General features: G+C 33.2%; 1 protein-coding gene across 1 annotated transcript; it reads left to right on the top strand.

The window, feature by feature from the left end:
- Window positions 1-763: 763 nt before the first annotated feature.
- Window positions 764-9,898, top strand: LOC147067102 (retinol dehydrogenase 12-like). Its single transcript, XM_085953924.1, has 6 exons — window positions 764-1,130; window positions 1,570-1,700; window positions 2,471-2,669; window positions 6,860-7,045; window positions 7,751-7,857; window positions 9,434-9,898. The coding sequence occupies exons 1-6, from the start codon at window positions 971-973 to the stop codon at window positions 9,647-9,649; spliced, it is 999 nt and encodes a 332-aa protein (XP_085810050.1). The 5' UTR covers window positions 764-970; the 3' UTR covers window positions 9,650-9,898.
- The last annotated feature ends 14,924 nt before the right edge of the window (window positions 9,899-24,822 follow it).

Below are 24,822 nucleotides of genomic sequence, written 5' to 3'. Positions count from 1 at the left end.
CTCGATTGGGATATACTCATAAATCAAAACTGTGCGCAATGTTGCAACTTTCTTCCGTGCACATAGGCGAGGCCATGCCAGGACAGTGACATCACGCGGCTAGTCGAAATGATTGAAAAAGTATTGCACTTCTGCCGATGCGACATTTTGGTATTATATGCGCCCCATGTCCAGTGAAATTTGTTCCTTGCGTTTTTTACAAACTAACATGTCGTGTGTGTGCGGAGGTACATTAAATTACATGTGTTTTGTGAATACCAACAAAATCACATCGACATATTTGACGTATTGCAATCGAGACGAGTTTAGATGTGCGACACGGTTAAGTCTATGGCGACTGTCATCTTTTATTTTAATTTATATTTATTTATTAATCTGTAGTGATGTAGTGTGATCATGATGAATGTTGACGCCTTTTGTCACCATTTTGGATATCTTCTTTGTTATAAAAATTAATAACAAAACATAAATGCGAATGTCTTGAGTGCAAACAATACGTATAAATTACTACAAAAAATTGTATAAGAAAATATTAATATAGTCTGCACCATATGTTATCAACCACATTTATTGGTAAATGAGTCTGCAGTGGCACCATGAGTGTTGGAAAAACGATTTGTAGTTGCATTGGTATTGTTTGCTAGCATTGAAAAATACATTGTAGCAAATGATACGAATACACTTGCGAATCGCCTATAATGTCACTGTATAAATTTAATGATTTACAAACATTATCTATGCGCGCCTCATAGAAAAATACCTCATTGTTGGTCGCGTCTCGTTAGCGTTGCCTTCATTCGCCATTTCGGCCCACTGTGGTTTCAGCTTGACTTAATTACCGTACATTTTCATCGTGTAATTGTAATATTTTTGCAACAGGTGGAAGAGAAGTGGTTTAGTTATTTGTTTATTTTACGATGTGATGATATTCTATTTCGTTCATTAGTTAGCCGTCAATCAAAGAATTAATATGATCTTGGAACCAGTTTGGTCGATTGCCATGATTCTCCTGGGAATTGTTGGAGGACTATTGATTCTTTTAAAGGTTTACATCAAAACTTCAACAGCAATATACAAAGGGACCGAAAAACTTACTGGAAAAACTGTTGTGGTAACTGGCGCTAATTCAGGTAAGTTGGATCTATTATTTAGGTACTTACATTATTGTATATTACTATAAAACTGAAGACAATATGCGATATGTTTTTAGGCTGTCATGGTTCTATGACATAATATTATTGTTATCTCTTTATTGACAATTTTCATTTTAAATAATAAATATTAACATTTTATTATTATCAAAATTAAAATAATATAAACTTACAATTTTATTTTAAAAAAAAAACTATATAAAATGTGCGTTTATTCGAAGTCAGATTTGTGTTTACGCACTGCGATGCGTATTGGTTATCAGTAAAATGTTTTAAATTGCAATGCTTGCCAAATACATTACTCTCACCTTTAATTGGATACATATAATACTTCGATAAGTTTGAGTAGGTACTAAAGTCGTATATGGGAAGTTTTTGATAATTGAAACCTACATATTATTATGTTTTATTTTTTTAGGAATTGGATTTGAATCAGTAAAAGATTTCGCTAAAAGAGGAGCTAGACTCGTCATGGTTTGTAGAGATATGGAAAAAGGCGAAAGTGCAAAACAAATTATTTGTCGTGAGACTGGAAATAAGGATATTTCTGTAAGTATCACCATACAATCTAAATCATGATTTACTTATATTATGTTAAGTTTATGTTGAGTTTGTTTTAAATGCTATTGTTTTATTGAAACTTGTGAATCTTTGTTTATTTTATCACAATGAGGCGCAATTATTACTTTTAGTTAAAATTACATACATACCAGGAAATTAATATTATTTATATATACCCATATAGGTATGTTATTAGTTGCTCGTGCTGTAATTTTACTATTTACATACAAACATAATAGTAATATGTCATAATAAAACAATTTTCACTGTTTATAAATTAGCTACGAATTTTATGTTTAGCATTTTCTCATAATATTTAAATACTCGTACCTAATGATAAGTCAAAGTAAAATTTAAACAATCGTGAAGTAGTGTCTTTGCTACTGTAACGTATGTATATTATTTTAAATATTATAGAATGTTTTATATATGATATGGTCATAGGTATAGCTAGATTAATTAACAAGTCGACTTGGATTGTTGTCATTTAAACGGATATTTTGAGACATTGGCACATTATTATTCAAATATTTAATACAAAATTATGAAATTATTATAAGCAAATTAAATCTTAAAGTATTAAAAAATATTAGTGCTGAAATACAACGATATTAATATATTTCTTCGCTAAGTCCTCTTGGTTTCGCTATTTTTCTAATAGGTATGCGTTAGGTTAATTCACATTATTAATATTTGTGGACGTTTTAAAAGAATGATAGTTATAATTAATAAGCATGTAATAATAATTTATGTTATAGGTGGTACATGCGGATTTCGCGGTATTGTCCAGTGTAAGAAAATGCGCGGAGACAATCCTGAAAAGTGAAACAAGGATCGATGTTTTACTGAACAACGCAGGTTCTTGCTGGGAGGGTTCGAGGAACACGGAAGACGGGCTGGAGTACCTCATGCAGACAAATTATTTTGGACCGTTCCTTCTCACAAATCTTCTTCTAGGTTAGTCATTATTTTTCTCTCTCCAGTGTACAAAAGTCAGTAGGTACCTCGGGTTTCAAGTTCCGAAACCCGCCACTGCAGCTGGTTAATAAAATATAGTAGGTATTTTGGAATACAATTTAATACTTATAACAAAGGATTTTGTCACATTATGGATACAGACGATCATTGTGTAGGTACCTATATTATTATGTTTTGTGTTGGTTCGTATAATTATTATAATAGTTTCATAGTTTTTACGAAAAAAGAGTAAGGCATAGTGAGTGTGAGCCTTACTTAGCAAATTGTATTTTTTCAGAGTTTTCCAAATTTTCCTAGATTCCACTTGGGAACCACTGATTTATAACATTATTAAAATGTTATAGCCACTTCTATAACATGTTAATCTTATAAATTTAGTTCTGTGGCATATGTTGTCCCTTGGGATTTTTAATGAAGAAGTTGAACGGTTACCTGGAAATTATCCCACGGAATAATATTTTTATTATTTATGTCCTAGGACTAAATTGATATTTTTAACTTTGTATGCATTTAATATTGGCTTAAGTTTTAACCTTTACCATCAGCGATTTCATGGAATTTTTATGGCCGTTTTTTCAATACCGCCGGGGTATTATTTATTTTTCTCTTTTGCATTTATATCGTTTAATTATTTCTGTCATTTATGTATGTCAGAAGTTTTTAGGGATTTCGTTGTTTTAGGATTTAATTTGGAGTAATGTTCACAATAATAAAATTGTAATTTAATTATTGTTAAGAGGATTCCATAGATTAGCGAGGAAAGGTTCTGGAAAAATTGCTAAATATAACTTACGGTTTAAATGTCTTGTTGAACTTATTGAAAAATTTTCAAGGTCGAGATAATTATGTAAAGTCGATTTAAAAATACAAAATTAATAGTTTTTGAATATGCATTATAGATTTACTTAAGACAACTTTTTACTTTGAAGAAAAACAGGTTAAACTATTTTTATCATTCTATGAATAATTTACAAGATTTGAGAATGTAACATTTATTAAATTATTAGCAAGTGCAAGTAGGTTGGAGGAATCTTGACACTGGCTTTGTAGGTGTAGGTATATTGAAGATGTGGAAGACACTATCACGTGTGAGGGGGCCACTAATCATATATATTACATAATTACATACAATTCAGAAAAATATCTGAAACACCACGGGACAGGTAATTATTAGTACCTACCTTGATTGAAACCACAAACGCCTGTCGCGAATATTATCGAAATCTGTGTAGCGTTTCAGTTGCATGACTGTTGCATAACTACCCAATTTCGTTGTAATTAGGTAGAACGCAGGTGGATAAATAGGTCAAGCATAGGGATTGCAATACCGAATGAATATATTATTAATACCGGTATTTCGGTATTTCTTATTGAATATCGGTATTAATACCGGTATTCGTCAAAACTTATTATAGAAAAAAAGAAGTAAGTACCTATCAATAAATATAACTATTAAAATCTATTTGAAATACTATTTTTTTGCAATCTACCTACATTTATTATGTTGACCTTTATAAATATGTATAGATGATAATATTTTAGAACTGTTAATTTTTATAAAATACTAGTCCGGGTAGAGGAAAATCTCTCTGAAATACAACGTTTGTTGGATGTACTACGAGGGTGGGTCAATAATTCCTTAGAAAAAAGCATTAAAACAGTTTTTATTTTTGTATTTTTTTTTTATTTCTCAACATAATCTTCTTGGAGCTCAATACACTTGGTTAGACGTTTCTCAATTTTTTTTAAACCGTCAGAAAAATAAGTTTTCGGAAGGTCCTCAAAATAAGCATTTGTCCGATCGATGACTTCTTCATTTGAAAAAAAACGTTGTCCACTTAGCCATTTTTTTAAGTTTGGGAAAAGGAAAAAGTCACTGGGGGCTAAATCTGGCGAATACGGTGGGTGGTCGACCAATTCGAACTTCAATTCTTCAATTTTAGCCATTGATCGTAAACATGTGTGAGCACGGGCATTGTCCTGATGAAAGAGGATTTTTTTCCTGTTTAAATGAGGCCGTTTTTCTTCAATTTTGTTTTTTAGCTGGTCCAATAAAGATGCATAATAATCCCCTGTTATTGTTTTTCCTTTTTCCAAATAGTCAACGAAAATAATTTCACGTGCATCGCAAAATACAGTAGCCATAACCTTACCAGCTGATTTTACGGGTTTCGCCTTCTTTGGACATGGTTTGCCTTCGCAATCCACTGCTTTGACTGTTCTTTCGTCTCGGGAGTATAGTGGTGTATCCATGTTTCATCTACAGTCACAAAGCGACGAAAAAATTCATCCGGATTGCGTTGCATGAGCGACAACAGGGCTTTAGAGGCCACCACCCTATTGCGTTTATTGTCGACTGTGAGCAAACGCGGCACCCATCTTGCAGAAATATTTTTCATGCCCAATTTGTCATGTAAAATAGAAATGACGCTACCTTTTGAGATCCCTGTAACCTCAAATATCTCACTCAACTTTAATCTTCGGTCACTTAACACCATATCGTGGATTTTATTGATCATTTCTGGTGTAGTCACCTCTACAGGACGTCCTGAGCGTGGTTCATCCTTTGTTGATGTACGACCACGTTTAAATTCATTTAACCAGTTATAAATAGTTGCAAGTGAAGGAGCAGATATGCCGTGAACTAAATCCAACTCATTTTTTATTTCCTTTGCTGTTAACCCTTTTATATTAAAATGTTTAATAACAGCTCTAAACTCAATTTTCTCCATTTTCCATTTTTCCATTTTTTTTTTAAATGTACGAGAAACACACAACAACCCGACCAATCTGATTGAAACTTCGCAGCATACTGAATCGGTAGTGCCGCTGCATGAAAACAAACCGCTTACAGTACTAGTCGCGCCACCTGTCGGCTTTTCTAAGGACTTATTGACCCACCCTCGTATCAACGTTGGATCAATAGTTGTAGAATAATTGGAGACATTTGCCACAAATGCCATGATTTAATATTATGTCACTTTTATTGGTTTCAGTCAATATATTTGCGTTTTGGCAGCATACAATTTATACACTATATATTTATACAATATAGTAGTAAATAATGAAAAAATAACATTAATTCTTTTTCGAAAACATAAACGTGTATGCTTTCTTCATACCGAAAATACCGGTATTTCGGATTTTTGAAACCGGTATTTCGGTATCGATAAATAATTTAATACCGGTTTTGTAATACCGGTATTGCAATCCCTAGTCAAGTACATTGGCCGGAATCCGATGGATACAGGTTTGTGTAGCGTGCGTCATATTTTTTTTCAAGATTTTTATAATAGTTTATAAGATGTTTCCAAATTATGTATAAAACCAGATACTTGGTATAATCTCCTTAGAGAATAATACGTGTTTAGGACTTACCCACGAATAAATAAAGTTAACTCCACTACTCCGGATGTTTTTTTTTTATTATGAATTTTTCGTCCTAAAATCCAATGAAAATATCATATTTTGACACTTTGCATTGCATTTTTAACATGAATTATTATTCGAGATACAGCAACACTGCCGAATTCTGAATAACTTCACTTTTTTCGATAGAAGAGGCAGACAATGAAAGACGATTTGATGTCGGTATTTTGTTTAATAGAATTAATAATGAAAATGACGAATAATCAACATTATTTCAAAACTATATTATATACCTATTAAAACATGAAGACCCGGAGCGGAGCAGACCCTGGAGCGTAGCTGGAGCAGGTATTACGCCCCAGAGCGGAGCTGGAGCAGAGCAACTCAAAAAAGGATCTGCTCCAACCCTCTGGTTATATGTACCTACATCAAAGGTATATTCTATAGTGGGGAAACAATGGTTTGGATCAATGGTCAATAATTTGGAGCTTCACAACCTCTTTCGCGTCACGGCATATTATTATTAAAATATAAAAATTTTATGTCATACTGAAGACTATTTCATACCTATCTAAATATAATTATCAGAATCATAGTAAGATTTTTTCCGATGTTACGAGTAGAATATACTGAATAAAATTATTATATTTATAGACACGGTATCGACAACGTCTTCATCGTTTTATCTACTGGTTATACTAAGTAGGCAGCTGCTCAATGGTTGTTTGAGTTTCTTTTGATATTTGAATAGTTGAAATGTTTCAGAATGTGAAATCATTTCATTAATTTTTCTTTTACAGATCGCATAAAAAAATCAGCTCCCAGCAGGATCGTCAACGTGTCGTCACAGTGCCACAATCTTGAGAAATTGAATACGAAACGTCTGGATATGGCAAATGAAACTTCTGAAATGCGAATATACTGCAATACAACGTTTTGTACAGTTTTGTTCACAAAAGAATTGGCTAAGAATTTAAAAGGATCAGGTAAATCATCGGTTTCAACCAGGGATTGCTACTAGAGGTTGTGACCGAGAAATCTTTTTTTCAAGAATTCTCGAGAAATAATCAGGTGAATCTCGAATCTCGAGAATTTTCTAAAATTTCGAGAATTCTCATTTCTCGAAAATTTCATATAAGTTATTAATTAATAAATAATTTTAGGAATTTTCGGAGGATCGAATTATAAGAATCTCGATAATTGGAAAAATTGTTACTAGACAAAAATAAGAAAAGGAAGTTGAAAAGGAAAAAAAAGCAACTGGCCGGAACTGGTTTATAAAAAAAATCGCCGGTTAAACAATATAGACGGAATACCGGAAAGGAATTACTTACTTAATTTCATCGGTGATTTTTTTTGTCAAGACAAGCTGGAAAAATGTCTCGACTTTCACCCAGAACGAAATTTCGTAATTCCCCAATATTTTTTTTCCTTAAGGCGATGTCTGAAAAATACGAAGCTGAGACATTTTTAATTTAATTTTATAATTTTAATTAATAATTATGTACCTACCTATCTGAAAACATTAAAAAGAAAAATATTTTTTATTTTAAGTCAAAGATAAACTTAGAATAATTGTAAACTGTCTTCAATCTCTAAATATATATACAAAAAAAAATATTAGATTACTTATTAAATTTTATTAGGTAGGTACCTACCTTTTATTTTTCATGACCCATAATATTTTTCAGGTGTGACTGTAAATAGCCTTGATCCTGGATTCGTGCGAACTGCTTTTACAAAAAAAGCGCCATTATTGATGAAATTAGGATGGAATATAATTTCTCCAATCTTTAAGGTGACTTTTTTGTGATGGTTTTGAAATATTTTATGTTAATTTTGTAAAAAATAAATGTGTTTGATTTATTGTTATATGATGTTCCTGATGGCCACATTTTGAAGCGGGCCCCCAAGCCAGGATCTTTGGCGCCCTCCCTACCCATCGCTAGGGTTAAAGGCAGTCAGTGGGATGCTTTACAGAATCGTTTTCTAAATGTTGGTTCAAGTAAAATTAAGGGTATTAGGTGTATATTTAGCGATTTTTTTGTATTGTTGAATAAATATACTTGCATTATGTAGTTGTCGAATATCGCCACACAGTAATAAAAAATTGAATCACACAACTAGATATTTTTAAATGTTAAGACTCGATAAATAAAATAGCACCCGCAGGCGACTTTTCCCCATTAGAGAAAATCTGTGATATGTGTTTACCTCGCTAACCAGATCGACCCAACACGCCCCCCAGAGCCCTGTCAGCCCCCCCCCCTTGTGGGGGCCATGACCCACCTAGCTCAGACACTCAAATATTTTCACGAGAAAGAACGATAATCTCGGGCATTTCATCCACCGGAGCCATGCTCCTTTGCGCTCCAGTCAATTTCGAACCCTGTAAATTGGATGACAATAAGTAGATACTAATTTATAAATTTGTGATTGTCAAAAAAACATGTTACCCATATAAGATACAATTTATCGGAGTTATCGCTACATACTAATGTATGTATACTTATAACAATAATTATTCTGAAAATCTTAATAATATCATCACAAAATCTTAATTAAATTTTGGTACATATAAACAAATTTTGTTTATATGTACCAAAATTCTTTAATATGTATTTGAATATCGCGTATGTTCTTGAAACCAGATTTTAATGGATTTTTCACTTTGGCTAATATAAGAATAGAGATCCTCACAAATTTATCTAGCTCTACTATCCGTAGTTTCAAAAACAATGGTTAATAATGGTATCTAGCGTCAGACAACAAGCCGACATATATTTTAAAAATATATATACACCAAGAGATAGAGATACCTTCGTTGCTATGATTTTTTGGATGCGATGGATAATGGTTACAATAAAAATATTTTACTTATAGTATGGAATGGGTAGCGAATCCTTTTCATCACGTGAGTTAGTATTATACAAATATATAATATATTATATTAAATATTATATAACCGTGTCAGTATTGTGATAAAAACTCTTGAATTTAAATGCCAAAAGCTCCATTCCGAAAGACACAAGAGTTTTTTCTAAAAGCTCCGTACGAGCGTAAATCTCCTTCCAAATTCGGAGCTCGAAAGCTTTTTGTACTGTTTCTTTAGAAATTAATCCGTCTAAATTATGATTAGAGACCTGGTTCTTATTAGGTGTTTTTACCTACGGTTTCCCACTTTCACCATGTGCTGCGTATTGCATATTAACCCAGTATAACATTGAAAATCGTCTCGACTGGGATATAGTCATAAATCAAAATTAGGCGCAACTTTCTTTGCAACTGTCTTCCGCAGGGAACTCAGAATTAATATTTGTTCTCTGGTCTTTCGTGGCAAGGCCATATACAATAACCTTCTTATTCTTTTTCAGACTGCTGCGGAAGGAGCACAGACAAGTATTTATTTGTGCGTTTCGCCGGACGTGGAAAATGTGACCGGAGAATACTTTGCTGAATGCAAAAGGGCGACAATGGCAAAGAGATCCAACGACGCTGAAATGTCAAATATGCTTTGGATATTGAGTGAGGAGGCTGTCAAATTGAGGCGTGTCGAAGTTATGAGAAAACGTTACAATGCTGGAGGTTAATTTTATTCATAGCTAAACAATAATTATTTGTATGATATATGACGAGTAAACGCACCTACTATTGAAATAATTATATTTACGGTTATGAAAAGATATGAGAATGAAATTTGAATGGTGATAGTTAATATATTAGTCATTTAATTTTATTGTAGATTTAGGGTAGATAAATGTTAGTTATTTTCAATATGACGATGGGTTTTACTATTTTCTTGTGATAAATAAATAATAAAATACTAATTCAAACAGCATAAAATGTATTTTTGAACATACTGCACATATCTACCTACCTATTCCTTTCTCGAAAATAAAAGTGAAAAGTAAAAAAAAAACGTAGAATACAGAAGTCCCTCTGTCTTTTTTAAAAACTTTAATTCAGTGTCTAGTTATTTATACACCTAGCCTAATTGCTGTGCGTAATGATAAAGTAATTTGGATAAGTGCGTAAGCACTCTTTTATATTGTGTTTGATACTTTCACGTAGTTATGGTAATTTTCTTTTTGGGTTGTCATCGCGTGTCCTTCCTCCGTATTTCATCGACGTTTCGATCTCGTTGCAGATGCAATTCTTATGAAGCAGACGATGCGGTCGCTTCATTAGAAAGTATTGAAATCGTAGTTTAAAAATAATCGAAGCATACAAATCCTGAATCCGAATGTAACTATTATTGTAACCCGTTCCAACCCAGGCAAGATTTTCGCATGTGTGCCTCCAAACTTGACACTGCCACAGACCTCCACGTACTTAAAACCATTACTGTTTGAGAGTAGGTTTTGTGGAAATGCTGTAATGTTCAGTATCTAGTTAATGTGTATGCAAACTTAAGATATTTTGGTTTTGATTTGTTTAAGATAGACGAAAATATATAATAAAATAAGTAAGAAGGTAGATACGAGGGTGGGTCAATAAGTCCTTAGAAAAGCCGACAGGTAGCGCGAATTGTACTGTAAGCGGTTTGTTTTCATGCAGCGGCACTACCGATTCAGTATGCTGCGAAGTTTCAATTAGATCGGTCGGGTTGTTGTGTGTTTCTCGTATATTTAAAAAAAAAATTTGCTTGTGGAAAATGGAAAAATGGAAAATGGAGAAAATTGAGTTTAGAGCTGTTATTAAACATTTTAATATAAAAGGGTTAACAGCAAAGGAAATAAAAAAATGAGTTGGATTTAGTTCACGGCATATCTGCTCCTTCACTTGCAACTATTTATAACTGGTTAAATGAATTTAAACGTGGTCGTACATCAACAAAGGATGAACCACGCTCAGGACGTCCTGTAGAGGTGACTACACCAGAAATGATCAATAAAATCCACGATATGGTGTTAAGTGACCGAAGATTAAAGTTGAGTGAGATAATTGAGGTTACAGGGATCTCAAAAGGTAGCGTCATTTCTATTTTACATGACAAATTGGGCATGAAAAATATTTCTGCAAGATGGGTGCCGCGTTTGCTCACAGTCGACAATAAACGCAATAGGGTGGTGGCCTCTAAAGCCCTGTTGTCGCTCATGCAACGCAATCCGGATGAATTTTTTCGTCGCTTTGTGACTGTAGATGAAACATGGATACACCACTATACTCCCGAGACGAAAGAACAGTCAAAGCAGTGGATTGCGAAGGCAAACCATGTCCAAAGAAGGCGAAAACCGTAAAATCAGCTGGTAAGGTTATGGCTACTCTATTTTGGGATGCACGTGAAATTATTTTCGTTGACTATTTGGAAAAAGGAAAAACAATAACAGGGGATTATTATGCATCTTTATTGGACCAGCTAAAAAACAAAATTGAAGAAAAACGGCCTCATTTAAACAGGAAAAAAATCCTCTTTCATCAGGACAATGCCCGTGTTCACACATGTTTACGATCAATGGCTAAAATTGAAGAATTGAAGTTCGAATTGGTCGACCACCCACCGTATTCGCCAGATTTAGCCCCCAGTGACTTTTTCCTTTTCCCAAACTTAAAAAAATGGCTAAGTGGACAACGTTTTTTTTCAAATGAAGAAGTCATCGATCGGACAAATGCTTATTTTGAGGACCTTCCGAAAACTTATTTTTCTGACGGTTTAAAAAAAATTGAGAAACGTCTAACCAAGTGTATTGAGCTCCAAGGAGATTATGTTGAGAAATAAAAAAAAAATACAAAAATAAAAAGTGTTTTAATGCTTTTTTCTAAGGAATTATTGACCCACCCTCGTACCTAACAAATTTGCAGATATTTTGAAACTAAAAATAAAAGGAGATGATATTCTAAGTCGGTTTAAGGTGAATTATCTATCTACCAGGAGCACCTAGCGGAAGAAACCGAAGTTTGCAATTTGAGACATTTTTTAGATAATGTATGATATTTAAAATTGTTTTAATTAATGAATACGTTAACATTAATACGCACAATATTTTTTTTGTCTCAAGACAAATAATAATATAAGCGTATAATTTAATGAAAACGTTACAGAATGTGAATTCGTTGAAAGATCTCATTTAATTATTTTATGTTCATGTTTATTATTCAAATATTAAGTTTTCTGTAATGTACAGAAAGATTTTTGACCAATTATTCATAGTTTTAATGTTTTTTTAAAAACATCGATTTTTATAAAAATAAAAATGTGTAGGTAAGTATAATATGACGTATAACATGAAATTATTTTTATATAATATGTGACCATACCGAAATTAGACGGCCTCGGAGCCTGCTGTTTCGGAGCCTTTGATTCTCTGATACACTTTGTGTTTTATAATATAGATAATACCTATCGTCATAATATATATTATTATATAATTTATTCACGGTTGTGTAATATAATATAACACTACTGTAACAGTACTATGCAAATCCATTTTGTAAAATATTTCACACTACCTCTGGTAACTTTACCAAAACATACAATAAATTTTAGCCTGCAAAAAGGTAGATGGCAGTAAACAAAATAGATGGTTTTATAATAATTATGTCTTTGAGATAATATCGTATGAAAAAATAATACCGTCACTGTTACAGGCCAATTATTATGTAACCCTCAAATATCAAATTGTCCAGGAACTGAACAAAAACTGTGGGCATTGAATTTACTTATTATTTTATATAATACTAGCTGATCCGGCGAACTTCGTACCGTCTCAGAATCAATAATCGTGTGTTAACTTATTAGTTATTATAATTACTTATTTTTTATTAAGTTAAAATGAATAAGTTCAATAAATGTGGAAAAATCAAATCAAAATGAAAAGTATTTTAATTACATTGAACTGTACACACTGCACACCCACGATGCCCCCGTGGATTAAGCGCCGGTCTATAGTGTCGAGGGTCCCAGGTACGAATCCTGGGTCTGGCAAGTTCACATATTGTTTTTCAATTTGTGCATGAGTCAGAGTATGGTCCTAATTGGTTGAGCAAGTGGCTGACATCCATTTCTCGTAAAAATAAAATCTGTTAATAAAAACCTCCACTCTGTGGTGGTCCATATGATCCTATTAGGATTGGACATGGTCAAAAGAAAAAAAAGAATGTAATTCACGTGGCAGCAAGGCGTTTGCTTTATTGAAGCGAATCGAAATGATTCGCGTAGCATTGTCGCACTACTTTCTGTTAAACTATTTGCTGGATGGGTTGCACTCGGGTCGATTCCTTACATTGAAGCACCTTGTGATATATGACATTTTTTGTTTTGTTGTCAGGTGCGAAAACGAACAAAGCAGATGGTTTGCCGATCATGAACATACTACGTACAATTGACCGTGAGAGAAATATTCATTTTATAGATTCAGGCCACAAACACTCAAGCACGAAATGTTGGGCACACTACACCATTGACAGTTAGACATTTCGACTATCATTCTTTCTTTTGTTTGTTTGTTTGTTTGTTTCTTGTTTATTGTTTCTGTCATGTATCAGAGATGGCGTTGTATACGGATTTATTTTTTTGTGATTTTCTTACTTTTCGAATGCGCGAGGTTCATCGTTCAAATTCATCGATATCAGTCAAAAGCCGTTCCATACTAAATGTATGAGAAAATGAATTTTCTTCATAATTTAGTTTTTCCGTGATTTATCTGATGTTTTAATAGTTATTCTGATATTCGGGGCGGAGACAAATTCAACAAATCAAAGATCATAAAAATCGGTCCAGCCGTTCTTGAGTTATAAATGGTGTAACTAACCAGACTTATATATATATATATATAGATTTATTTATTATTTTATAATACAGGAATATTATTTCATTACAAATTGAGAATTTTCTTTTATTGACACACCAGTGGCTTGCGTTTTTTATTTATTTGGCTGTAATATTTTTTGTCATGTTACAAATGGCTTAAAAATAGTTTTGAATTATTTTGATATGAAATATTTTTTTGAGATTTATGATACTTGGCCAGTTAGTGTAAAAGTATGCAATACGTCCATTGCCATCCAAATGTCACTTTGGTGTAAAGTGAGGGCCTGTATAGTGACGATATATTAGGTATGTAAGGAACTTATATCGTCATCATCATCAGCTTGAATCTATCTACTGCTGGATGAAGGCCTCTTTAAGCTGCTTCCACGCCTCTCGGTCCTGTGCGTTGCGTTGCCACGTACTTTCGCAGAACTTTATCGTTTCCTCGATCCAGCGGCCTCTAGGTCTATCTAGCGGACGTTTTGTACCTCTTGGGTACTACTGGATGACTAAATGTATCCAACGATTGTCTCTTCTTCGGCTTATATAATAACATTGTACAGGTTTTCAACCTATATCACGGCGCGACCCCTTTTTATAATATCCAGTTAACTTGTGATCCACAGCCACATTTATATAAATAATATATATGTTATAGGGTTGAATTACACATTATGAATTACACAGAATGAAATACATTATATATTTGGGACTCTCTTCGAGGAAATGGTCTAATCATCAGTAGATAATATGATGACTAATAAAATAGGTCGGTAGGTACCCAACAAATTTGCATTCAATTTGTGGCTACAAATGGAGAGGGTTGGCATTCTAAGTCTAAGGGGAGGTACTAAGGTACCTTAGGACATCACTGTAGGTATATACTGACATTGACGATCCTAATAATTATTATGGTCGTTAGACACGCTCATTAGATAACCACTTGTGGATGTGACAGCTTGCAATAACTCGTAGGTGAGTGTCTGGTATGCGATAGGCGGAGTAAATGTGGAAGTCGGTGGTCCCTAAACCATGTATTTATCTGTGTGCGCATATCTGATACGCCTAAGATAAACATCAGTTTGTAGAGCCAATGAACAAAAAAATCTGACAGCCCTTATCTCCATGGGGCTACCGTACCAAGCTGGTATTGAGTCTGTCTCCAGAGATGATGTAAAATGGCGCAATTTTCATTGAAAATTATAGATATTAGTTGGAAAAAAGTTGGACAATCTTGCCCTTAGGCTGTGTATCATAATATATTTAATAAAGAAGTATAGAAATTCCGCATAGATATTCGACAAACTTTATAAGCGTTAAGGATTTATATAAATACCTACTATTGTATAGTATTTAAAGTGTAACCAAACATTTGAGAAATTTGGTACACAGGCACAAATGTGGTGATATATTATTATAGAAGAATATTTTTATCGATTATGGCTTGGCTTAGGCAGGGCCTAATGAATTTAACAAAAATAGCCAACACCATCTGAAATAATATGAAGTATTTAGAAACAAAAGTGGCAATTTCCGATCGCCCATAGATACCTAAACTATTATGTTTTGGTTTAGGCAGGGTTTAATTGATTTTTAAAACTAACCAACACCATCTGCAATTTGTATACATAGTTCAATGAAAACAAATAACCATGACTGAGAAAGTTTAATATGCACTATTTATGTCGGATTTGAATAGCCTACCTCCACCCCTCACCACTAATATATCATATGATCGCTCAAAATTCATCCCGCGATTTAAATGCTTGGTATAGTTGAATGGTGCATTAAGATGGTGCTGCTTTACGGTAGCTGACCTGGTACCTAGTGAAGATTCAAATAAAAACGGTATGTACCATGGAAAAGGGTTAAGTTGGACTGCAGAGGTAGTACCTTTGTTCTGAGTAAACCAGACACTGGTCCTCGCTGTCTTACAAGGCAAGTAGATGCGTAATATAGATCTAAAATAGATCATTAGCCTCTCCCTTACCGAGACCGTCTGTGCGTGGTGCCAGTACCACATCCTCCTAGAGGTGACCCTGGTATTGCAGAACACAGCGGATCTAGACTGGGAAGTCAATAAATATCCCTGGTATTTGGCAGCAGCAATTACCAGTACTGATGTAAGGTGGAGAGGATGGACTTCGGTACAGCTTACCTTTAGATAACTGAAGGCATGGTCGCAACGGCTTCAAAGGCGTTGACACTGCGATGTGGAAAGCAACGGGAAACTACCACATTAACTATATCCCTAGTAATCATCATGGCTGGAAAATCAAATTGCATGGCATTGCAGGCCTTAAATGGTCAGAGGGTGCTAAGAATCCCCGGGCCGGCTATGAAGATTGCGACCTGGAATGTGCGATCTATGTTTAAAAGTGGAAAATTGCAAAACGTTATTATGGAAATGAAACGGTTAAAATTAGACATCCTTGGTATCAGCGAAGTGAAGTGGAAGGGAAACGGCAGATTTAAAACTGACAACGCCACCTTATATTACTCGGGAAATGATGATAACCACCATCGAAATGGAGTGTGTATCATAGTGACCGATAAAATTAACAGATCGGTCAATAGTTCTGTCCCCTACTCTGACAGAGTAATGCTATTACAACTCAAATATGGATGGGTAATGTTAATATAATACAGGTGTACGCTCCAACTGCCGACAAAGATGACAATGTTATAAAAGAATTCTATCAACAGATAAATGAAATTCTAAAATCGACGAAAGATAATGAAGTTACCTTGTTTATAGGAGATTTCAACGCAAAGATTGGTAAAGGTAAAAGTGGAGAGTTAGTAGGAGAATTTGGCCTAGGACAAAGAAATGATCGAGGAGAAAGATTACTACAATTTTGCCAGGAACAGAGTATGGTTGTTTGTAACACATTATTCAAACTTCCAGCAAGGCGATTGTATACATGGAAACCCCCACAAGATGATGGCAATAACATTGTAAGAAATCAAATAGACTATAAATATTAATTCGCAATCGTTACAGAAATAGCGTAACATCTACTAAAACTTATCCAGGTACTGACATCTTATTTGACCACAATCCTGTTGTAGCTACAGTAAAAATTAGATTAAAAAGATTACTAAGGGAACCACGCGCAACCCAATGTGTTGACATTAATCAAGTGAAGGATCCCGAAGTCAAACAACAAGTAAAAAGTGCACTGAACACAGAAATAGAACAAATAAAAACTTCAGTCATTACATCCTCTGACATAACAGACAACTAGGACAGGATAAAAGATGTGTTATCCTCCATATCTAATAATCAATTAGAATATAAAAGAACAGCTAAGAAGCAAAAATGGATGACAGATGAGATGCTGTCTTTAATGGACGAAAGAAGAAAATGAAAAAATAAAAATGAAACTTAATATAGGAGAATTCATAATACCATAAAAAGTAAAATTCGTACAGCTAAAGAAGAATGGATGTCCGACCAATGCAAAGAAATTGAAAATCTCCAATGAAAATACGATTCCTTCAATATGCACAAGAAGATAAAGGAAACATTGGGAATTACGAAAGGAACCTCATCAACTATCTTGAAAGACGAAGATGGGCATATTATATTAGATATAGAAAAGAAGCTGACTCGTTGGAAGACATATATTGAAAATCTGTTTGATGATGATAGGGGACCTATTGGCTATACTTTTAATGAATGTGAACAAGCCCCATGCATAAATAGGGCAGAAATAATAAACGCAATACGAAATTCTAAAAATGGTAAAGCTGTCGGCCCTGATAATATTTACAACGAAATGATAAAATTATTAGAAGAAGATCAATTAGAAATTCTCGTTGATTTGTTTAATAAAATTTACGAAACGGGCATAATTCCCGATGATTGGTTGAAATCGATATTCATCACTCTACCAAAAAAGGCAAATGCAAAGGAGTGCAGCGAGTTTAGAACAATAAGTTTGATGAGCCACATGTTAAAAGTTTTATTAAAAATCATCCATAATAGGATTTTTCGAAAATGCGAAGAAGACATGGATGACACACAATTTGGCTTCAGAAGTGGTTTGAGCACTCGCGAAGCACTCTTCAGCTTGAATGTTCTAGTGCAAAGATGCCTAGATGCTGTTGATGTTTATATGTGTTTCATCGATTACGAGAAAGCATTCGATACTGTTAGGCATCCTAAACTTCTCGAACTCTTACAAGAGAAAGGCATCGATGCAAGAGACATTCAACTGATAGCTAACTTATATTGGAATCAAACAGCGAATATTAAGATTGAAAACGAAATCAGTGGAAAGGTAAAAAATCGTCGCGGTGGAAGACAGGGGTGTATATTGTCACCTTTGCTTTTTAACATGTACTATTTTAAGGAAGCTATTTTCAAGGAAGCCTTACAAGGTGAATCGGTGGGTATTATGGTTAATGGCAAACATATTAACAATATACGATATGCCGATGATACTGTGCTGATTGCTGATAGTTTAAAGAGTTTACATCAACTGGTAGAAAAGGTTAATGAGGTCAGTAATTCTAATGGTTTAAAAATGAACTTCAAGAAAACAAAACTATTACTAGTATCAAAAACAGCGACACTAGACACCAACACAAATTTTGTCATTAACAGCGAACCAATCGAACGTGTGACCCATTATAAATATTTAGGTACGAGTACATGGGTCAATGAGAAATGGGACCAGTCTCAGGAAATAAAAACTAGAATTGAGATCGCAAGGAGCGCCTTTCTCAAAATGAGACGCCTCTTTAGCAATAGAGATCTTAACCTAGGTCTGAGACTGCGTATGGTACGTTGTTATATTCTCTCAAATCTTTTCTATGGTATGGAAGTATCGACGCTAAACCAAAAGATGTTACGGAGACTTGAAGCTTTCGAGATGTGGCTGTATAGACGCATACTCAAAATTCCTTGGACTGACCGGGTGACAAATGTTGAAGTTCTCAATCGAATGGGGAAGGACCGAGAAGTTCTACGTAGTATCAAAACCAGGAAACTACAATACCTCAGCCACATTATGAGAGGACAAAAATACAGCATTCCCCAACTTGTCATTCAAGGAAAGATAAATGGGAAGCGTAGCAGAGGACGGCGCCGCATTTCATGGCTTAAGAACCTCCGTGATTGGTACGAGTGCAGCTCCACCGAACTGTTCCGGGTAGCAGACGACAAAGATAAGGTCGCCTTAATGGTGGCCGACCTCCGCTAGGGGATGGCACAATAAGAAGAAGACCATGAAAAACCGGAGCGTAGGCATTCGTTGAACATGGCCAAATGTCTAATAGATTCCCCAAGAAACTACCTCGCTAAGCTACCTCGCATTTTCTTCAAGCCAACCGGGTTCTGGTGTCCAGAAAGTAAAAAATATCATTCGCAAGCGTAAATAGCGGAGCTACTGATATGGAGATACTGGTGTGACCAGGGAGGAATCAAGATGACTGGTGAGTGTCATACATTCTCGGAGCCGTATCGTGGTTATGCCAATTGTTATGCTGCACCGCATGGCCGTAACAACTTTTTAAAATACTACAACAAATTGAACGACAGCTTACTGAAATGGGGGTAAGATAATGTTTGCCGATGTAGCAAACCGAAAAAACCGATATTTTTTCCCCGGTTCGGTTCAGGTTTTCGTTTCGACAAAAATAAAGGTTTTTCCGGTATTCGGTTCAGTTCCGGTTCGAATTCCTTGTCCGAATTCAGTATACATTTTGTATTATCCATCCAGTATATGAAACTCTAATTATTTTAAATATGATACCTATGTTGTATTCAGACGGTTAATTATCTCGGAAAGTTAACTTTACTGTCAGGCGTGATATTTTTTAACACAGCCAAATTCAAATGTCGGTGAGTAATACATATAACACGTATTACTTGATTCCAATTTTCATCAGATTGTAATCTCCAATTAGATAAAAAATCCAATTAAAGATTCTAATCGGATGTATTTGGAATCGAGTAAGACGTTATCAGTGTGGTGCGTTAATAAATTGTAATAACTGCCTTGTTTATGGAATTGTTCCGAGTAATATCGGTGTTATTTTGAAGCAATACAAATAACGAAAAACGTGTTACCATGGTAACTATTTAGAATAGCCCTGCAGGATAGTCGAATCCCAGTGGATGTAATTTGCATCGGGAAATAAGCACAAGCTCATAGAGCGTGCCACCACTTCTCAAAATTGAACGGGATCATCATAGTGGTCAGCAGTTAAAGCGGTAATCTCCGTTTGCTTAAACTCTAAATGGAAACTATGTTAAGTCAATTAATGAATGTATTGTGGTTAAAAACATCAATATAAATATTGTAGGGAAGATAAGAACTTTATTTAATTAAGGGCCCACATGCTCAGCGTAGGTCAAAATGGAGCTTTTATGGTATTTTCAGAGCATAACCCTGGACATTCTTTAATCGTTGTAGTTAATCTATTTACTTATATAATTTGGAAGCCTTATTATTCTTTATATTTATTTTAAACATTTGATGACTGCATAAAGTATTTTTATTACATAAAATAGTATTCTTTTAAACCTCTCGCTCTAATGTTTTAGAATATAGTCATATTTCAGTACGTCCATGTGCAGTGGTGTTAAGATTTTTTAGATTTATTAATTTTTAAACGCATTTACAAAACCATTAGTAAAATTAATGTTAACATTATATTATAGTGACATATTTACGATAAAAAATTATAATCAATAATCTTTGTGATCCATAATTTGACAAGAATAAGGCATTTTATTATTCAAAAATGGGCACGATTAACACATTTGAAGATTATTATAAAGACACTGATCATAAGCTATGTCTTTGATGACTATAAATGAAGTAGGGAGAAAGATCATGTTAACATTATTAGCCATTATATGTCATTATTATAAAGCAAACATTATTCGTAGGATGTTTATCACATTTGAGTGGTCAAAGACATAGCTTATAATCAGTATCTTTAGAATCATGTTCAAATGTGTTAATCGTGCCCATTTTTCAATAATAAAATACCTAATTCTTGTCAAATTTGGGATCACAAAGATTATTAAATATAATTTTTTATCGTAAATATGTCACTATATAATGTTAACATTAATTTTACTAATGGTTTTGTAAATGCGTTTAAAAATTAATAAATCGAAAATATTTTAACACCACTGCACATGGACGTACTGAAATATGACTATATTCTAAAACATTAGAGCGAGAGGTTTAAAGAATACTATTTTATGTAATAAAAATACTTTATGCAGTCATCAAATGTTTAAAATAAATATAAAGGATAACAAGGCTTCAAAATTATATAAATAGATTATCTATAACGTTTAAGGAATGTCCAGGGTTATGCTCTGAAAATACTATAAAAGCTCCATTTTGACCTACGCTGAGCATGTGGGCCGTTAAACGGTTGTGACCAAAGTACAAACATTCCCATACTATTAAGTTAAAAAAATGTTATTTGATTACCGTTAAACTGTCTATGGCCTTGAATACAGAGGAACCGGAAAGAAATTGAAAAGTTTTATGAATATTCAATTAATGTTGGTTACCTACATACGTTATGTCATTTTTTTCGATCGCGGAGAGACAAGATTTTATATAAGTATATTATTATTTTTAAGCTAACCCAATTTATTGTGTTATATCACTCACGTTGCCGTAAAGTTTATATGGGCAACGAGAATCGGTATTATGGTTAGTATGAACCGTGCAGTCAATCGTACGTGATATACCTGCGAGTGTTGTTATAAACAATAATAAAAAAACTTTGTTAAATTTAAAAAAATATTGTGATTATTTTTAGTAGGCGCAGTCAGCCTTTATACTAGTAAGTGACTATTTGTATTTTTTTTTTATTTTGAATGATGTACATAATATAGTATAGCCTTTTTATAAGTTTGAACAAGATCTAAGTTTTAAAACAATTGGTGATTTCCCAATTTTTTTAGTATAGTTGAATGGGTAACACTGACGCTTGGTAGTCTAAAGAAGATATCGGCCTGTTTTGATGTTTTTTTTTTTAATAATATTTACTGATATCTGCGATTTGTTGTGATGGATCACCACACAAAATATTTTAAACGGTTCACCGTGTATAAAATTTGTTATACGATTGTAACGTATGTTGTGTAGGTATCTCAGCGAAGTACTGATAAATAAATCCGTCAAAATAAAACTGTACTATTTACTATAAAAAATGAATTTATAATGCAAAATAACTTGCAGCAAATTTAATCATCAGCCTTAGTAAACTGGTTTCAGCATCAGTTTTATATTATTGAGGCTCAATATATTATAACGAATATGATTATCTGCATACATTATCTTCAGACCATCCTTATGCTTTAAACTAAACGCATTTGTCTAAAAAAGTTTAAGTATTTTATTACGACTAATAAATTATTAAATTTATTGGTTATCATGTAACAGATAAAAATGTTATCTCGGTTCGCTTATGATCTATGATAGGTCAGGGATTCTTAGCTGGATGGATAGAATTCATACGTACTTTTATCAACTAATATGTAAAAAAAAACAAGACAAGAGCTCAAAGGGTTGACCGATTATAGTACAATAAGTCTGTTACGATTTGTCCCTATGGAGGTCCACATTAAGTCCTGTATTTCAATGAACCATATGATTTACTAAAGCGGAAGTGATTTCGCATTGCAGATTAATTTGTAATAAGTTCACACTGTTGTTTTTGATATTTATATGCCTGCGCTGCACTGAAATACAACCATGTTACAAATTTTATGCAATGCATCATCATTATTTCGATAACCGTTCACAATATAATCATTCAGTCATACGTGTAGTACTGTGGTATAATAAACGTCAAAACAAGCCGGCATCTTAATATTACGCTAAAATCTTTCAACGTTAGGTATTACTTCACATACAATTATTATTTCTACACCCGCAATTAAACAGATTCGTATAAATTTGGATGTGCAGCTAATTGATCGCCGATGAAAAATAACCGGAATTGTTTTATCATTTTTTCTTTATTCTAACCATAGAGAACATTTTTCAGCAGTTAATAAAAAGAATAATCTACCAGCGTAACTCGATAGACTGTACACTCGAATTGTTGAAAATTATAAAGGGGACAATCTAATGAAATACGTTGTCAAAATAATAAATATTGTTTTGGAGGTAATGTCAGTGAAAATTATTTTTCTTCAATATCGCAGTGAATGGGTAATTAGGAATCTCCATAAAGTGTCGTAAAACAAAAAGGTCAAACGAATCCCTTATATAGAAAAATACAAACTTATAATGAATAGGTATATATTACCATACTTTTATGACGTGTACAATATATTAATTATATAAATGTATTTTTTGTGATTCTTAAATTTTCCATATCCCCAGTTCTCTGTTGTACATAATGTAATCTAAAGTAGGTCTAAGTTTTACATTAACTACCTAATAAAAAAAAAATAGTAGAAGAATAGGTAATTTAAAAAAATATCAATTATTAAAATCACGAAATAATGATAACTAATTACATACTGACGAATTTGAAGTTTATAGATTTAAAAAATTCACAACAATATAGTATATGGTCATATTGTATTGGGTAGGAAAAATAAAAAAAAACCCACAATAAGTTATTATTGCTGATGTGAAACATTTCATGTTGACAGGAAAACAAATCAGTTTTTCTGAAAAGAGAGATTGTCAAATTTTGCAGTTTGAAAAATACACATAGGTACTAATTTTGCGCTTATAAATAAATTAATTAAAGATCAGATATACATATGCGTGTATTATAGCCATGTAGGTAGTTAGCTGGAATGATTGAAACATAATTAAATTATTATTCTTTTCAGCGAGCTTAATCACAAGTGTCTATATTTATATTAATTTATAAATAACACATGGCTATTAGAATGAGACATAATAAAGCTTTTTACCATTATTAAGAATGCCTTGAATAAACCTAAAAAAATAAAAATAGAAAAATAGTGAAAGTACAGTAGATTAATAATAACATATTACAATTGTATTATTTGATAATGTCAGAAACATAAAAGTTTTCATTTGAAAAAAAAAGATGAATAAGATATTATAAAAACAGACTGAATATTCAACAAAAACTTTCATTTAAAGCATGGAGTATTGAACATGGCAATACCATTTGAAAAGGAATGAATCCCTGGTATTGAAGAATGCATTGATAAGTTTGATTTGATGTGACATGGATCACAATGTCTAGTGGGGAGACGAAACGGGATCATACCCAAGAGTTAGGGCCAGCAAAACGTTTAGAAATTTATAGCTTTAAGGTCAGGGCTCGAAATGGACCGGAACGCACCGAAGCGCCGTTCCGGTTCATAAAATCTCCAAAATCATCGTTCCGTCTCGTGGAAATATTAATTTGACTGTCTGAGCTAGATATAGATATTATAATAAAAAAACGAAGACACTTATTATTAATATTAATACTATCGACCGAAGGTACTTGATGGAATTCGGGTCGCAAAAAATGACACAAATGGAATAGTACCAAACTTAAATCTATTAGAACACTTATTTTTATAAAATACATACACAATTAATATACTTAGTATTATACTCATATAGTTAACATTTTCGTAAAATTATCGAGCGCTCCGGTTCGTAAAAAAATCCATTTCGAGCGCTGTTTAATGTTAACCAAAAGATCAGCTGTTTTTCGCCTAAATTTAGCGTGGATTGATCATATAACTTTTAACTAATTACTGCATTCTTTATAATGTTATTATTTATTTATAAAATGTATGTCTAATAATATACAGACAATAAAATTATACTCAACATTAAAATCATACATGCATGCATAATATACATTAAATTAGCTGTAAAATAAAGTATATACATATTACGCTTAGACAAAGAGTGCATAATTGGAAGTCAAGATATAATTAAACTATAAATCCATAAATACCTTGTTACGTCTTTTGAATTAGAAAGTGGTTTTGGAAATTACTAGCACCACAGCCGAAAAATGTGTACCGAACGATTACAT

The sequence above is a fragment of the Rhyacophila brunnea genome, unplaced genomic scaffold, assembly GCF_057557595.1.
Source record: "Rhyacophila brunnea isolate RB1 unplaced genomic scaffold, BYU_Rbru_1.0 scaffold_4, whole genome shotgun sequence".
In the NCBI taxonomy this organism is placed as follows: Eukaryota; Metazoa; Arthropoda; class Insecta; order Trichoptera; family Rhyacophilidae; genus Rhyacophila; species Rhyacophila brunnea.
The sequence above is the reverse complement of the archived record's forward strand: the minus strand, read 5'-3'. Positions and strand labels throughout refer to the sequence as shown.